Here is an 18,792-nt window from a genome sequence, read left to right as displayed (position 1 = left end):
TTATAATTTTTGGAACATTTCAATAATTGTATGGGGAAAATGGCACAGAATATTATGAAATGTGGGTACTATCTAAATTTAAATGAATTAAAATTAAATGCTACTTAAATTTTAGTCCTGCATTTGCATTAGCCACATTTTAAGTGCTTACTAATCACGTGTGGCTAGTGGCCACTGGATTGGATGGCACAGATATAGAACACTTCCACCATCATAGAAAATTCTATTGCATACCACTACTGTAGGATATGTGGTTGATATAATTACAGATTTCTAGGGAATAGTGCAATTGTGGACCATATGCCCTATAATAAATCTTGTATCTGTTCACCACAGTTCCCTCTAATTCCTCCAGCATGCTGTGAGCATCAGAGGCATTTGGTTCAGATCTTGGCTCTCATATTGATTTGCTGAGTTCATGTAAATAGCTCTCCTAGTCTTCATTCCTCCATGTGTGTCAAATATCTTTTTTTTTTTTTTAGCTTTAAAATCCGATGATTTAATGAATCTTTTCCTAGGAATATTGAGCTCACAGGTCTTACTTGGATAAAGGGCTTGTTCTTTGAGAAACAGTGACCTTTTGCCATATAACTATCAGCAGGACCTCCCTCTGATGTTTCAAATATTTACTTTGTCCAAAGCATGATGGGCCAGCAACCAATCAGAATCCTCTATCCAGGGACCCACCAACTGGGTGTTTTGGTTTTGCATCACTATGCATGTAGATGTGTTGCATGCAATTTTATGTTGTTGGAAGTTTCGTGCTTCTCTTTTAAAAGGGCCTTGTTGCATTAACATGGGTTAGTGACTCACCTGATCGTATTACACCATGAGCTGTGGTCATGGCAAGGGGAATTCTTGGCAGTTAAATTCCCCAGTTAGAAGGACAGTGCTTTTCTGATTCATGGGCTGATCAGGTTCAGTTTTATTTGGTGCCATGGCTTTTCCCCAGCCTTTGTCAGAATTGAATACAGAGCATTCAATCAGCACCAGCCATGGAACACCTCTGGTGGCCTTCTGCTTCCTGCTTGCTGTGGTTGGGGTGGGGGTGGGGGGTGGGAGGTGTGTCTTTCTCATAAGTATCATTGTGTTTAGCAGCTTTAGACATTCAGGCAAGATGTTGCTAGTTCTGGATGCTCCCTACGGAGTTTCTTTTTCTTTAAGTGAGCTGAGGAGCTGAGGAGGAGGTCATTAGGTTGAAAAGAACCGTTTCTGACTTTTCCTCCTAAGGTACCAGTGGGTATTTGGGGAAGAAATTTGGGCCTTCTGCAAAATCATAAGTGTAGGGTCCTAGATCCTCAAACTGCCTTTATTACTGACCAGCTGTGTCCTTGGGCAAGGCCCTGACCTTCTTTGAGCCTTAACATTCTGTAAATCCTTCCCCTCCATCTGGGATCACGAGGTGTAATATAATATGGGTGTTCTTTCAGCTTCCAGTTTCCCTATAGAAACAAGAATGTGCACTGAGAGTACAAATGACTAGTAGTCCTAAAAATAAATAAGCAAGGCTGTGACTTGAATAACTAGAAACAGAGGGGAATAGCTCTCTATTTCATTTGGGGAAGCTTTTACCTAACTCTTTCAAATACTCCAGGGCATTTTTGTAGTATTTATTTTATTTTATTTTTCAAAATATTTAAATTTTGGTTAACATATAGTGTAATATTGGCTTCAGGAGAATTTAGTGATTCATTACTTACGTATAATACCCAGTGTTCATCGTAAAAAGTGCCCTCCTTAATACCGATCATCCACCTGTAGTGTTTATTTCTTTTTTTCTTTAAAGATTTTATTTATTTATTTGACAGAGACACAGCGAGAAAGGGAACACAAGCAGGGGGAGTGGGAGAGGGAGAAGCAGGCTTCCCGCGGAGCGGGGAGCGCGAGGCGGGGCTCGATCCCAGGACCCTGGGATCATGACCTGAGCGGAAGGCAGACGCTTAAGGACCGAGCCACCCAGGCGCCCTTGTAGTGTTTATTTCAATTAAAACCCATTTAATTCATTTAAAGCTCACTAAAAATATGGGCTTTACATTTTAGCAGTTATTTTTTGTTATTTGTTTGTTTTAAAGATTTATTTATTTTAGAGAGAGAGCGACAGAACAGGGGGAAGGTGCAGAGGGAGAGAGAATCCTGAAGTGGACTTCTCTCTGAGGAAGGGGGTAGGCCGTGGCGGGGCTCCCTCGCAGGACCCTGAGATCATAACCTGAGCCTAAATCAAGAGTCAGTGGCTCAATCAACTGAGCCACCCAGGCGCCCCTTAGCAGTTATTTTTAAAAGAAATACAGATTTTTTGGGTAAAGCCTTGGTGATCCTTGGTTTCCCCTTGATGTTTCTGTTATGATCCTGTGGTATTTCTTTACTACTATTTCTATTAAATGTGTTCTAATACTATTAATAACTAAAGCTCTATCCTCTTTTACCCCCCCTCTCCTTCTGGTGGTTCTTCTCTTTCTCTTTTTTTTCTCTGTCCCTTCTGCTTCCCCTTCTTTAGTCCAACCTCACTGTCCAGGCCCCTTACGGAAAAAGGTTGCTGTTTTCAGCTAGTCTGGGAGAAAAAAAATCCTGATTCACTCCCCTTCCCACCCATCTTGTGGTGGAGCGTTGGGCCTTAAATCAGCAGAACGTGTGTGTGCGCGCGTGTGTAGCGCGCGTTCACGCCGGTACTCCCGCCTGCAGGCCTGGTGTGTGAGCTCGTGTGTGATTGCAAGCGCATGCATACGCCGGCACGCCCGCCGGTGTGTCGAGTGTATGTGTGTGCGCTCACGTGGATGTATGTTCGCAGCGCGCGCGCACACATACCCGCACGCCCGCCGGGGGCTTGGTGTGTATGTGTCTGCAGTGTAGGCACACACGCCCGCCCCCAGCCCGGTGTGTGTTGTACGGACAGAGAGAGAGAGAGAGAGTGTGCGTCTGTGTGTGTGTGCGGTGTGCGCGCACACCAGCCCGCCCGCGCGCCCGCGGTGCTCCCCCTTACGGACTCCTGGCCGGGGGCTGCCAGCCAGCGCCCCTCCACCCTTTGCGCGCCCAGCTGTTTCTATAGGAACCGCGACAGCGCCTGGGCCCCTCCGGCGAGGCCCGGTGCGAGCATGCCCAGTGGAAGGCGCTAGTTTGGCTCGGGTCTAGGTTTCCAGTAAGTGAGTGGCCTGCGGGACTCCGGAGAGATCCCCATGAGCTGAGCAGAGAGTCTTTGTGTGCGGAGGGAGGAGGCGGCGGCGGCCGCTGCCTGGCCTGGAGACCCCGCCCGGGGAGCCCCCGCCAGGAACAATGCTTGCCTGCCTGACCCGGGGGAACTTACTGGACGTCCTGCAGGAGGGCTTCAATGAGGTAACTGTCTGCTCCTCCCACTCCCAGCTCCTCTCCCCCCAGCGCCTCCCGCCTAATCTCTGGAAGGGGTTCTCCGCCCCCATCCTCAGGGGGACCCCAGATCACTTCCCCCGCAGAGCCCTAAGGGGCCAAGGTGGTGGGTACGGTGCAGACGAGATGGCTAACGGGGAGAAATCTGAAGGGCCGCCTGCCTCCAGTTCCCCTGAGCGATGCCCTTCCCTGGTGGCTTACCTGAGCCCAACAGACAGGACCAAAAACTCAGAGGTCATCTCCTTCCAAAAGAGGTGGTCTCCACTCTTCCCGGGGATTCTCCCCAAGAAAATCCCCAGGGAAACCCCGGCATGTATGGCAAGAGTGCTCCTTCTATTTCAGGATCTAACTGGCTGGGCCAAGTTAGGGGTGGGGTGGAATTGCATTGGTGGAAAGTTTGAGAGAGGGCAGGGTGACTAGGTGGTCCACATGAAGTGCTCTCTTCGTGTTTATATCTCTTTCCATTTTCCGGGCAGTGGATTTCTTCACAACCAAGGGCATGCTTGGCCGACAGGACCCAAGAGGAGAGAGGTTGCTTGAGTTCCTGGCCCCGTTCAGGGGAACCAGCATTTGCTCCCTTCTGTGTGAGAGTTGGGGGACTGGACCGTCGATCTGACCGGCAGTATGGGCCAGGACTGGCTGGGGGTCTTTTTCTTTTCACTGTTTTCTCTCAGAATTCTGTTGTTTCTTCCATTTCCTTCTCTTGTGACGCAGGAAATTCTGGTTTAGGACTCTCCCCCCCCACCTTGTGATTTGCTCCATGTGTCTTCCAATGCTTCCAAGCCCCACCCCTTTGGGTCACCTGATTCCAGCATCCAGGGAGACCTTTACAAGGAGACCTAGGCTGTTGGTTGTGTCTTTCATCTTTTCTTCCTCTCTCTTTTTCTTTTCACCTCTCTCTTTCTTCCCTCTATGTCCTTCTTAAATATAAGGCTTTTTGAAGATCAGTTTTTAGTTAAACAACACATGAATCCATTCTCTTCTTAATATGAACATTACAGGCAAGACTCTGTGCCTTTGGCCACCCCTCCAATCCTGGCCTGTTCCCCAGAGGTGACCCTTCTCATGAATGTGTGTGTAAGAGTTTCTTTCTCCCGCTGCACTGTACATTCTTTCCTCAATTCCTGTTTCTAATTAAAAAGCTCCGCAGCCGACCTGTCTCGGAACCTTCCCAGCCCTTGCCCCTGTGCCCCAGCCTTGTTCCTGACACAGGAAAACTGCAGAAATGCTGTCCCCACCTAATGAACCAAGTTGGGATTTTCCTTTGGCCCAGGGATGTCACAGCCTTCACGGAAGGGTGGAGCTTGCATCCTGCCTGCACTGCAGGGCTCCTCATTTTGCATCAGCCCTCCCTGAACACACGTAAGGGGATTGTTAAGAAAGAGCCACAGTCTGAGAGATGAAACACCACGGAGCCTGGAAGCCACCTCTTTAAGTGCTACCAATATTCCTGCTTCCTCTTCTCTCACTCTTGGCCTCTGGGGCTCCCCTGGTCTCAAGCTTCATACTGTCTGACCCATCTATCAGTTGTGGCAGAAGCTCCTTAGGTCCTTCTATAGCTTCCCGGCTTTTTAACTCAGCCCCTGGGTGTCAGGTCCCACTGTCTTATTAGGTGGAGGAAACCAGCACAGTCAGCCCTAGCCTTTGCCTTCGGTTCCTTTTCAGTTCCAAACCTTTCAACCAAAGAGCCAAAAGACTTGGCTGTCTTTTTCATGTTCTAGTGCTTGCATAAATATCCCCTGATCTCCCATTCTGGTAAGACATAAGGGGAAAGGACAGTGGGAGAGTTTTCTGTTTGTGGTGGTAACACAGTCTCTTCATCAAAGCAACGCACACAACTTTATAATGAACTCATCTAGAATAATGCAGTAATGCCCCTTGTCCCTGTCTGATGTTTGATTTTCCTGCCCATCCTGTATGCTTCCCTCTGTCCCCTTCATGGGCTTATGTAAAATCCATCCCTTCTATTTGTAGATTGGAACTCTGATAGCCAATAGGTATTTCTGATTTTTCTGAGAAATTGACATCATCTAAATACTACTCATAGTAATATGTTAAATCCCAATGGCCCCTGAGAGTTTAAATAATTCTTTCACATACATAATAAATTATATTAAATAATCCTTTTCACTTAGAGTATCATATCTAGTACTACTGAATACTGCTACCATTTGTTATTTCAGAGTTGATGGAGCCCTGATTGATTTATTCCAGCTTCTAGAGTTGCTTGATAGATCTAGTAATATTCTATCTCTTTTGTTAGAGTCATGTGATAAGAATGTAAATAGGGACTTAAAAGCTGGTGTCAGAACACCCTTTGATTCCTCTGAGAAGCTCTTCCTACTGAGGCTAAGAATACCACACATGTGTCCAGTCATCTCTGGGGAATGATCCAAGCTTATCTGAAACCATTCTTCATCTCCCAGATGCTTTATAGATCTGTGTGGTTAGGGCTGTGACCTCATTCTGTGTGGCAGAGAAAACTGCCACAGGAAATGAAGCTATGACTCTAACTGGTTAATTATAAGGGAACCCTGCAGCAGAGAGAAACCCTACCCTCTGAATCAAGGCTTCCCTCTATCCGTTGTTGGCCCTGTTCTCGGTCCATTTGCCAGTATGCTTAACTGTGCATGACAATTTTCTTCTGCCACCTTCCCTGGATAAAGCCCTTGCTTCAGCACACCTGACAAATTCCCCACAGAACTGATCTAGGTCAGTGTTGTCAGTGCAGTTCCTCTTACTGACATGGTTGATCTGCATTGTGAGTTATCCACAAATTTTGGCTACCACCACATTCTCTAGCCTACCCTGGCTGTCATCCCCAGTCTCTTGTGCTCTGGGCCTGGCCAGGCTATCCACAGTTCACATTTTCCCCATTCTGCATGCGCCTCAAAGCTATATGTTTTCTCTGCTACTTGGTATTGATGTTGTCCTATGAATGTTGTCTTTGGTTGATGTGCCAACATAAATTTCTGCAAGTGTTTTTCTGGGGGCTGAACTTTCTTTTAAAAAGACTTGGGTGGTTGTATTGGAAGGTTTTGATAGACCTGAGACTCTAATATGGTTTGGTCAATAAACATTCATTCATTTGGTTATTTAGTTCATTTATTGGGTGAGGGGGTGGATAAAATAATTGAAACACACCTGGTTCCTGCTTCCAGAGAATTTATAGGGAGAGATTTGTAGGTGTGCTGAAAAAAAATTTTTTTAAACCGTAATAGTATGCTTACCACAATAAGCATCCTAAAAGAGGTAGTGTTCATGGGAGATCATAGGGATCTCTTCTACTTAATGATATCCTGAAAAGCACCAAATATTTCCCAACCTATGTGCTCACTGAAGCCAAACTCTTTTTTCCTGCTAGTGTGGTAAACAGGCATGGAAGCACTCATTCTACAGGCATTCACTGAATTACTGTGTTTACCAGACACCAGCCAGGCTCTGGAAATAGAAGTCAAATAACATAGAGTCTGTTCCCTAGTGGAGCTCACAGGTCAGTGAAAATAAAGTAAATGTTCAGAGTATCAAACTTGGGAAAATTGTGGTGATACAGAAATCTTGTTTGTCAGGCAGAACAAACCTGAGCCTGGCTGTGGTGTAAATGGCTCAAGGGACTGAAAGTTATGGGGAATGATTTATTAAAATGTTGGTCAACTGAATGGGAGTTGTCTGAGCCTTAATTTTTGAAATGCACAACCTGGAAGACTTTGCCTACCTGTTTCCCTCCAAGTAGAATAGTAGAAACTTAGATCCCACATGGAGATTCATCTGCGTGGCAGTCCCTGAGAAATACAAGGAGAGCCTTTGTCTGGTGTCATCCCCATAAGGGGTACATAGGATGAGTGAGGAAGAGGATTGGCAGGTTGGAGTGGCCGTAGCAAACATCACTCCTCCGAGCCCTGTGCCTTCCATGAAGTAGGATTTGCGACATGGGGCCAGCCACAGGCTTTCACACATTTCCACAGTGAATTCCTCTGTGCTTTGCTGTAGAAATTAAAAGGCCTGTTAAGTTTTTAATGTAACAAAGCACTATTACTCCCTAACCCTTTTTTTTTTTTTTATCCTGACTGCTTCCTCTTCTCCTCACCCAGGCTCATTGGCTTTGTTCCCACAGGAGTCAATGCCAGCTAAACAGATGCTCCCTGGCAGCAAGCTCTCAGGCAGCTTTATGTTCCTCATGGTGAGTGATGGGCTGGCCAGGCGTGTGGAGCAGTGATAGGGCACTGTTTGCCAGGTGCCGCTCCCCCAGGCACTTCAGAGAGACTGGGAAGAACTGGAAATGCTTCATTGGCCGTGACTGGCCTTGTGTAGGTGGCAGGGACCAAAGTCTCAAAATGACACTGGACTGAATATATTTCCTTATGTGTTATCCCCAAACCAGGCCCCACTGAAGTAGTCATGAACGTGACCTTCAATGGTCAGGTATGATAAGGGGACAGGGAACCAGTCCCAAAGGCCCTAAGAGTGGGCTCCATGCTCTGTTTCTAGGATAGGGGACACTCATCTGCAGTGATGTCTGTCTCATTCATTCATTCATTCATTCACATGCATTTATTGAGCACTTACTTTATAACATGTACTCCTGAAGGAACAGAGTGTTTGTGGAACTTGTAACTAGTGGGAATTTTAAAATAAGGTTAGGAAATGAAATATTTCATAAAGTCTTTAGTTTTTCACTTTGTGGTATATCATCCTTCGACCACTGGGCTGAACACAAATATGAAGAGCATGGCCCATATAGGAAGAAGAAATGTAATGATATTTTTACTTGTGAGCTTCATTTTTACCTAATTAGCCACCAGGTTCAATGAGTAAGTCGCCTTTGCTGGCTCAGTAAAGGCCTGAAAGAGTTAATAGAAAGGCTACACCATATTATGTTCTCTTACTGGCAGAATTCAGGCCAGTAATAACTCAAGCTTTCCAAACCTCCTGCTTTCCCCTCAGTTTCTCCAGCAGCGTATCCCCAACCCCTCATCTTCTGCTGCTGGAGGGTCTTGGTCCCACACAGGCATCTGGTTTCACTGTGAAGCTGATTTCCTTCCGGAGCCAGTCAGGTCTCCTCCTGAACTCTCCAGCACACCACCAGAGCCCCACTGCTTCTCTTGTTTGTCTTTCCTGCTTGCCAGCAGGGAGCCACAGAGCTCAGTTTGGGATGCTTTCTGCACTAGGAACAGTAGATGACAGACTTTCCTGGTGAAGCCCAGTAAGTGCTCTTTGCAACTCTAACCAAACGAGTCCCCTGTAGGAAGTCTCTTTGACCTTGAGGCTTAGAGGAGATAGGAGAGGCTGGGTTTGCAAACTTGTTTGGAAGGAAGGGCACGTTCCAAAGAGAAACAGAAAGAAAGTAACCTTTGGCGCAAGAGAGGTTTCAGGGTCAAGATTCAGGCAGAAGTGAAGATGGTGGATAGAATTGTCAATGCTTGGAAGAGTTTTAACTTCTATTGTACGGTTATTTGGAGTGGCTTGGAGGAAGCTGATGGAGATTATGGAGTTGCTAAGGGCTCCCCACTCCAGCCACTCCTTGGTGTTACCACTATTCGCACAGCTTTATGGCCATTTGGGCTCATCAAGCCAAAATCCTGCTCAGCCAGCTTTCCCTGTGGCCGCATCTACTTTTCTCCCCCCTGATGCCTGACTCAAAGGACTGTCAGAAAAGCCCCGTCTTTCTAGACTTCTGGATTACACAGGCAGCTTTCTACCTTCCCCAGAACAAATTAGAGATGTTAATTCTGGACCAAGGTTAGTTCTGTGCTGTCACCGACGCTGTGTGTTTGATTGTCCTGCTACTTTGGTGGCAAGTGCAAGTGCCAAGAACCCAGCTTGAGCTAGCAGAAATAGAAAGTGGAATTTACTGACTCATGGAATCCAAGGAAAAGCTGAAAAATTAAACCATGCAAAAGGGCAAGAATGGAGCAGAGTCTCAATGAAAATCAAGAACTCAAATGCTGGGAGCCTCCCTCCCTCTGCTCTTTGCCATTTATCTCTGGTGCTTTCTGCGGGGTGGCTCTATTCCCTTTCACTCCGTATGGCTTTTCTCTTGCAGGTGGGCAGCATGGCCTACGGCAACATCTAAGTTTTTTATCTTAAAACTTTGTCAAAAAGAGATGGGTGGGGAGATGGAGACGGATTCTCTTCCTGAAGGCCAGATCATAAAATTCCGGAGATTGGCTGGATTTGAACAGTCAACTCAGCTGGACCAGTGAGCTGTGGCCATGGGGGGGGGTGATATCATAGCAGTCGAGTCCTGGGGCCCACACTGTGTCTGCAGAGGGGGCACGTTTCTACAGAAGGAGAATCACTGTGACCTGGGCAGCCACCCCAAGAGCTGTTGCTATACCTAACCCCGTGGGCCTGACTTGAACTTATTGTCCTGCTGTGATTCTCCAGCTGTTGTTGTTGGAAACAGAACAAGAACTAGGGGCATATTCAAGAAGTATGTCTTAATATTCCAGATATTTTCATTTTGCCAAACCTATCGCATCTTGTCATCACTGAATAATTGACTGATAAAGCGATAGTGCTAGAACTAAACCATTTAGTGGGGTTTTTTTTTTTCCCACTTGCTGCAAGAAGCCCTTAAGAAGTTATTTCATGTCTCTGGGGTAGGGGGTTGGAGGTGGAGAAAAAGAGGGTGAGTGAGCTAGGCTCTGGGTCCCCCACGCTGGCCCTAACCAGGGAAGCTTTTCTCTATTTTACGTATCTGCCTTTCACACGAGTTAGAATTTGAGAAAAGACTATGGGGCCAAAAAAAGAAGGAGGAGGGGGGGGAGGAGAAGAAAACTACTAGTCCAACCCGAGAGAGTAAGGGAGGAGGAGGAGGAGGAGAGAGAAAAATAAAACTACCGATCCAACCCCGAGAGAGTAACAGCCTCTTGCAAAAAGCATATGGTCTTTCATCTGCTGCTGAAGTAGCTCTAGTAATTTTTAAAACCAAGCAGCAGAGCTACTCAGGGCCTAGGCGGCACTACAGGCCTCTTTAAAGGTAAACGTCTTTGTGGGGGAGGTGGTGGTGTGGCTGGTCGTCCTGAGTGTCTACTTTGTACTTCAAATCCATTTCTTCTGAGCCAGCAGTAGGCATTTACAGCAGGAACAGGGTCTGGCCTTCCCCTTGGGTGTGAGGTACAGATGCCTTCAGGTCAAAGAGGAGGTTTGGTTTAGTGCTCGGCTCCCCAGATTAGACTTCCTGGGCCGGCAGAGACCTAAAGCCCGGGCACCCCAACCTGCGAATGAGAGTAGCCCCACTCAGTCCTGAGTCTCTGGTCCCTTTGTGAGACGCCGCCGTTCAGGAGTCTCTGTCAACATGCCGACATAGTAGCAACAGGACAAAGGCCCTTCTTCAATCAAAAGTATTTTATCAATGATTTCGTCCATGATATCAATGATTGCATGCTTATCAGTTCTTTAAATGACATGAATCTGGGTAAAATAGGAACTTGGTGTCTCCAGGGCATGTTTAGCATTCCCTGTACTTTCCAGCTTCCTGCAGCGCGTCCCTTCCTGAAGCCTCCTTCATTCTGTTTGTCCCTCTCACTATTAACGGCAAGCAGGCCGACTTCATAGTGAAGAGGGGCAATTGGATTGGAGCTCCTTCCACTGCCCTGGTTAGCAGCTAGATCCCAAGACCTGACCTTTACTGTTCACCTGTGTATACCCACTGATCTTTGTCCCCCATTGTTCCTGGAGCTCTTCTTTCCAGTTTCTCTCTTAACTCAGATGAAAGACCCCATGGCTGTAAACCGAAACTATACTCCTCGAGCAGTCACTGCCCAGACTGCCCAGACCAGTTTGAGCTTAACCCCTGACTCCTGCCTGTGCAGATGGACCATGGAGTGACCCATGGAGTGACCGACAGTTACCTTCAACTCATTATAATGCTAAAATCTCTGCCCAGGATGGAGCACAACATATGTCTAGGCATGTTACCTTAGGGTTCATGTGTGACCTTATGCCCCCCTCTACATACGATGGCAGGGCTCCTCTTTCTAAATATTCATCCTAACCCTAAATAAAAGGAACCCATCCACCTTTCCTTGGGCAGTTGCAGCTTTAGAAATTATTCCCTGTGATCTCCTTATCTGCTACAAATAAAATTTCCTTTGTATGAGCAAACTCATGTTAGTTCAGTTACACCTTTTCCCCACCTCCAGACTTCTCTACAAAAGTACCTTCTCCTGCCTCCTAATGATCAGAGGAGGAAGCGGCCCTTGTCCTCTCCTCTGAAACCTTGCCCCATCATTCACACCCTCCCCTTGTGTCTGTTTCTCCTCCACCTACCCCTCATCTCGGCCTCCAGATGTCCTCTCATCCTAAAACACCTTTGTTCCCTATTCCACCTTTCCCTCCAGCTAATACCTCACTGCCTGGGTTTACCTGCTTCCTGGTGTCTTCTCTGTTTGCTGCCCTCTGACTTTTAACCCACCACTCTATAGTATCTGTTCTCAAAAAGGTCACCAAAGCCTGTTAATTATTAATCGAAATGGGCTTTTCAGTCCTTAGCCTGACTTTTCAATAGTGTTCGACATTATTGACCACCCGTCTTAAAATTCTCTCATCCCAGGATTCCCAGATTCTTTTTCTTTTTTCTTTTTTTTTTTTTTAAAGATTTTATTTATTTTTTGACAGAGAGAGAGAGACAGCGAGAGAGGGAACACAAGCAGGGGGAGTGGGAGAGGGAGAAGCAGGCTTCCCACTGAGCAGAGAGCCCGACGTGGGGCTCGATCCCAGGACCCTGGGATCATGACCTGAGCTGAAGGTAGACGCTTAACGACTGAGCCACCCAGGCGCCCCCCAGATTCTTTTTCTATCTATCAGATTTCCTATTCTAAAATTATTTTATTTTAAAACTTTTATTTATTTAAGTAATCTCTATGCCCAGTGCGGGGCTGAACTCACGTCTCCGAGATCAAGAGTTGTATGCTCTATCAACTGAGCTGGCCAGGTACCCCAATAATTTTATTTTTTGCTCACTATATTCTTTGGACTAAGATAGAGGGGTTTCAAATCCCCCCACCTTTTTTTTTTTTTTTTTGCCATTTATCAGTGCTGTGGTCTTGAGCAAGTTTTTCCATAAGAAATGGGACTAATAATACAGATTTTAATGATTGGGTATGAGAATTAGAGGAGATACTGCATAAAAAGTACCTCATTCAGTGGCTGACAAGAGTTGGCAGTCAGTACATTTTCATTTTCTTCTTTTCCTTCAGTGACCTCTTTCCTGCCAAATTATGTTTTATAGTTCACCTTACTTTTTGGGGTATTGTAAGATCCCAGGATTTGGGGTCAGCACTGAATTCAAATCCCTTTCCTGCCTCTTACCAGCCCTGTGACCCTGCACATGTTGTTGCTCTCAAACCTTGGTTTCCACATCTGTAAAATGGGAATAATAGTTCCTCACAGGATCAGTGTGTGTGCGTGTGTGCGCGTGCATGGGGGGGGGGTTATAAATAAATAAATATTTATATAAAAATTAAAATATGCATTATACATTTATTTTTATATACCTAGGAAAGGATGTGGTAGAGTGCTTAGCACAGTCCTGGCAGGTAGTTAGCACTCAGTAGATGGTAGTTACTGTCTTATTTGCACCTGGCCTGTGCCTGTCACCCACAGATACTCTCAAACATGCCTCTCCCACCCAGCCCCCATCTCTTGTGCTCTAGCACCTGTATTTTGCCAACTGGCTGTAGAACATCTTTACTCTGATGGCTTCACATAGCCCAGACTCTTGTTCAAAACTGAACTATTTGCTCTTCACATTTTCTCCATCTCAGTGAAAGCAAATTATCCCCCAGGTATAACTTTTTGGACCTTCTCTTTTTGTCACTGCTTTTATCCTATCAGTCACCTGACTTGTTTCTGGAATTTTCTAATTATACTGTTTCAGTTCAGGTTCTCATAATCTCTCACTTGAATTATTGCCCGGTCTCCTCATTGGTTTCTCCGAATCTGGATGCTCCTCGTTCTATCCCGTGTTCTACTGTGTGTCCAGAGTGACCTTTCTAAGATGCAGGTCTCACTGTTTCACCCTCCTGTTTCAAAACTCCACATGTTGCTGTTGCAGGTCTTTGAGCTGTGAGTCTAAGTGCAGATAGGTCTTGTGCTGACCTATTTCCCCATCGCCGGCCACTGAAGGCTCTGCCCACACACGAATTTGTTAGCTGGCTCTTCCTCCAGGATTCCATATGCCTTCACTGCTCTTCCTCCCTTCCTTCCTCCCTCCCTTCCTTCCTCCCTCCCTGCCTCCCTCCCTCCCTTCCTTTCGCCTTCCTTCCTCCCTCCCTTCCTTTCTTCCTTCCTTCCTTCCTCCCTCCCTTCCTTTCTTCCTTCCTTCCTTCCTTCCTCCCTCCCTTTCTTCCTTCCTTTCCTCTTCCTCCCTCCCTCCCTCCCTTCCTTCCTTTCCCCTTCCTTCCTCCCTCCCCCTTCCTTTCTTTCTTTCTTTCTTTTTTCTTTCACCACCTCTCTCTAGGATGCCCTTCTCCCCTTCTCCAACTGGCAAACATCCTTAGGGAACCAGACAAATGTCTTCTTTCCTCTAGACCCTTCCCTGATCCCCACATCCTCCATCCTGTTGCTCCTTCTGTGCACAGATAGTATTTGTTAATATTTCTCTATTGCCACCATAATTCCTTTGTATCATAGTTATTTATGTGCCTTTAAAAGCAGAACCTGGCACAATTCCTAGCAATATAGGTTGGTTTGAATAAATGAATGCATGAAATGATAACCATCTAGAAGGATCTTGTGAGATGGGATTTAACAAGTAAAATTTGTTATAGGTAAATATGGATCAAGAAGACCAGTTTTGCAAGAATGAAGATGGATGAGATTGGTTTAATAGCAGAACGTGTTAAGAATTATGTAGGGGTTTTGGTTGACAGTTCAGTGTGAGTCAACAATGTAAGGTGCTAACAAAAAAAAGAAAAGAGGAGGAGGAAGGGAGGAGGAGGGAGAGAGAGGAGGAAAAAATGTGAACTATTTTGGATGAAGAAGCTGAGTGTCTGGTTTTACCCACAGTATTGTGCTTGGTTCTAGGTATCATGGTTTTAGAGGTTAAGACTTCTTGAAAAAATTATCAAAATAGAGAAACTGCTAGCTAACACAATGCAGAAGAAAAAAGGGAGAAAGCACAAATATACAAAATAAGAAGTGACAATGGAGAAGTAACCATTGAAGCAACAAATAGTAAGAGTCTTTGAGGTCTGTGCGAACACATTTTAAAACTTTGAGGAGGGGCGCCTGGGTGGCTCAGTTGGTTAAGCGACTGCCTTCGGCTCAGGTCATGATCCTGGAGTCCCTGGATCGAGTCCCGCATCGGGCTCTCTGCTCGGCAGGGAGCCTGCTTCTCCCTCTGACCCTCCCCCCTCTCATGTGCTCTCTCTCTCTCTCTCTCTCATTCTCTCTGTCTCAAATAAATAAATAAAATCTTTAAAAAAAAAAAAAAAAACTTTGAGGAAATGGATAATTTCCTAGGGAAATGCTGATGACCCACATTGAAAGGGACAGAAAATTTAAACAGATAATTTTCTATGGAAGAAAGAGAGAATCCTATTAAGAAGCTATCAAAAAAAGTACCAGTTCCAGATTATTTCATGGAGGAATTCTACCAAACTGCCACATATTACCAGATAGTTCCAATGTTCTATGTATTATTTCAGAGCATTGAAAAGGAAAAGAAACTTCCTACTTCTTTTCAAAAAGCAAATATAATATTGATGCCTAAACATGATAAAGAGAGTGCAAAAAGGGAAACCACAGATTAATATTTATGAATACTCATGAAAAAGTACCATGCATATAGTATTAACATAGCAATAATAAATAGAATACAACATTAAACATATAATTCACTATCATCAGGTGGGTTTCATTCCAAGAATGCAAGGTAGGCTCATTATTAGGAAATCCGTTAGTATTGTATACCGTATTAATAGGTCTCAGGAAAAATAATCATAAGATTATCTCAATAAAGGTTGACAGACCTTTTATTGAAATTCAACATCCATTCTTCATTAAAACAGTCAAGAAAATAAGACTTGATTGATATATTTAACATGATAAAATATATATACCTTAGTCCTAAAACCAGTAACTTCCTAAATTGGGAAACACTGCAAGGATTTTCTCTAAGTCTAGCAACAAGGGTAGGTTGCCCATTCTCTATTCTACTTTGTACCAGAGGTATCAGCGAGCACAATTAGACTAGAGAAGTTGATTAGAGGCACAAGGCGTAGTTATGAAATAAAACTATTTATTTTTGCAAAAAAAAATCCTGGAAATCGAAGAGAATTAGTGATAAAATTCAAACAATAAAAGATAAGGTAACAGGATATAAAATTAACATATTGAAATCAGTAGCTTTATATACCCAAAAAGTAGCCAGAGACCATAATGATAGAGGAAACCATACAAGAACTAGAAAAAAAACAGGTAGATTCTTCTTTCACCTCAATCAAGGGAAAGGCTTTCTAACCATGATTCAGAATTCAGAGGCAATATATTAAACAATCAATAAGTGTGATTATATAAAAATAGAAACTCATGGCCAAAAAGACAAAATAAGTGAAGTCAAAAGACAACTGACAAACAAGTATCTGCAACACATGTCAAAGACAAAAGGGTAACATTTCTTTTTTTTTTTTAATTTTTTTTTTTAAGATTTTATTTATTTATTCATGAGAGACAAAGAGAGAGAGGCAGAGGGAGAAGCAGGCTCCCAAGGAGCAGAGAGCCCGATGCGGGACTCGATCCCAGGACCCTGGGATCATGACCTGAGCCGAAGGCAGACGCTTAACCATCTGAGCCACCCAGGCGCCCAAAAGGGTAACATTTCTAAGATATAAAAAATTCTTTAAAATTCTAAAAAAAGGGACAAAGGACCAAAAACTTTGATAGAAAAATGAGAAAAAGACAATTCATTTAGATATGAAAAAAGTGATAAAAGGTAAAAGGTATAAAATAGATTATTAAACCTACAGAAAGAAGGTTTTTTTAAGATTTTATTTATTCATTTGAAAGAGAGAGCACGCGAGAGCATGGTGGGTGGGGCAGAAGGAGAGGGAGGAACAGGCTCCCCGCTGAGCAAGGAGCCTGATGCGGGGCTCAATCCCAGGACCCTGACATCATGACCTGAGCTGAAGGCAGATGCTTAACCGACTGAGCCACCCAGAGGCCCCTACAAAAACAGGTTTAAATTCATAATGAAAGAAATGAAAATTAAAACAACACTAAGATAAAATTTCTCATCACACTGGCAAGAATTGAAAGTGCGACAACATAATCTGTTGGCAAGGCTGTGGAAGAGTGTGCTCTCATGCATTCCTTTGGGACTGCAAACAGACACAACACTTTTGGCAGGGAATTTGGCAATATCTGATAAAATTATCCACCTGCTTCCCTTTTGATCCAGCAATCCCACTTCTTGGAATCTACCCTGAGGGTAGACCTGTATCAACATGAAAATACACATGCATAGGGCCACTCATTGTGGTATTGTTTGTAATTGCAAAGCCTTGGAAAAACTCTAAATGCCCACATATAGGAGAATGGTTGAATAAATTATGGCATATCCACATAATGGTGTACTACAGTAGCTGTAAAAATGAATAAGGAAAAATCTCTAAACCAGTATGGAGTGATTTCCAGAATATATTAAGTGAAGCAAAGTGAAAAGCACAAGTGCAAAGAGAATATCAATGCCGTGCTATTTTTCACACAAGAAAGAAAGGAAGAAGTGGAGCTCATGAAGTTGGTTATGTATGGGGTGAGTAGGAGAGGGTGGAAAGAACTCAGAGGAGGGAGTGGAGTAGAAAGAGTGATGGGGTGGGGGGTGACACCTTCCTGACTAGATGTTTTTGTATAGCTTTGACTTTTGGAATCTTGTTAATTTTTAACCTAATCATCCTAAATGTGGGGGGAACCCACAATGGACTACTGATACTAAGAAATGAACCCACTGTATTACAAATGAAGAACAGAACCATACCAAAGTGGGTGGGGAACTAACTTAAGTGACTTTGAATCAGTATTTTGACTAATACTGTAAGACTAAAGACAAAAAGAACTATGCACAAATACTATATTGTGGTTAGTAATTTTTTTTTTAATTTATTCATTTGAGACACAGAGATACAGAGAGAGAGAGAGAGGGAGAGAGCATGAGCAGGGAGAGAGGCAGAGGGAGAGGGAGAAGCAGGCTCCCTGCTGAGCAGGGAGCCCGATGCGGGGCTCGATCCCAGGACACCGGGATCATGACCTGAGCCGAAGGCAGACGCTTAACCATCTGAGCCACCCAGGCGCCCCTGTGGTTAGTAATTTTTCACACGGTATGAGTTAGCAAGTCTGATGCTGTTTTATATGTTCTCTAGGATTGAGCAAATATTAGTAAATATATAGAGGAGAGTAAGAGTTGGGTTTCTCACTGAGAGAAAGGAGTTACAGTGAAGAAAAGGGACTGGAAGGAGTGAATTCTGTGGGTTGGGTTAGAGGAGGGATCCGTGTAATTTATGCTGTAATTCCTGGTATGTCTCTCTGTCAAGATAAGTAAATGCAGACATGTGTGTCTGTGTGTCTATATCCACGTATTTCCTACTCTACTACTGCGAGGGCCAAGAATGTTACCGCAGTAACAATGAGCACAACTCATGCCCAAAGTTTGGTTTCTAAAAGCTATTCTCCAATAAAAAGAATCGGAGTTCTTTTGAGAAATAGCTGATTCCAGAGCTGGGCAAGGAAAGTACAAGATGAGGAGTGTGGAATATCTTCTGATGCCAGAAGGTAAGGAAGTGTTCAAAAAACATGATCGGGCCATATGATCCAGCAGTCCTACTTCTGGGTCTGTATCCAAAAGAATTGAAAGTGGGATCTTGAAGAGGTATTCGCACACTCATGTTCATAGCAGCAGTATTCACAACAGAAGTAACCCACGTGTCTATCAACAGATGAATGGATAAGCAATATGTGGTGTAAACATACAATTGAATATTATTCAGTCTTAAAAAGGAAGGAAATTCTGACACATGCTATAATATGGATGAACCTTGAGGACATTATGCTAAGTGAAATAAGCCAATCACAAAAAGGCATCATACTGTATGATTCCAGTATTTGAGTTATCTAAAGTATTCAAATTCATAGAAAGTAGAATGGTGGTTGCCAGGGGCCGAGAGGAGGGGGAAGTGGGATTTGTTCTTTAACGGGTGCAGGGTTTCAATTTTGCAACATGAGAAATACCTGTAGATTCATTGCACAACAGTGTGAACATACTTAACATTACTGAACTGTACACTTAAAAATAGTTGAGATGACAAATTTTATGTTATGTGTTTTTTACCACAATTTTTTATTTTATTTATTTATTTATTTATTTATTTTTTAAACAAGAGGTACTTTTTTTATTTTTTATTTTTTTGAAGATTTTATTTATTTATTTATTTGAGA

General features: G+C 44.1%; 1 protein-coding gene across 1 annotated transcript in view; it reads left to right on the top strand.

Moving 5' to 3' along the window:
- Positions 1-3,267: 3,267 nt before the first annotated feature.
- The window catches only part of DIXDC1 (DIX domain containing 1), a 59,660-nt gene continuing 44,135 nt past the window's right edge, over positions 3,268-18,792 (top strand). The window contains exon 1 of the mRNA XM_021696586.2: positions 3,268-3,327. Within this exon, the coding sequence (XP_021552261.1) occupies positions 3,268-3,327 (60 nt within the window). The remainder of the gene's footprint in view (positions 3,328-18,792) is intronic.

Source organism: Neomonachus schauinslandi, chromosome 11, assembly GCF_002201575.2.
Source record: "Neomonachus schauinslandi chromosome 11, ASM220157v2, whole genome shotgun sequence".
Classification (NCBI taxonomy): domain Eukaryota; kingdom Metazoa; phylum Chordata; class Mammalia; order Carnivora; family Phocidae; genus Neomonachus; species Neomonachus schauinslandi.
The sequence above is the reverse complement of the archived record's forward strand: the minus strand, read 5'-3'. Positions and strand labels throughout refer to the sequence as shown.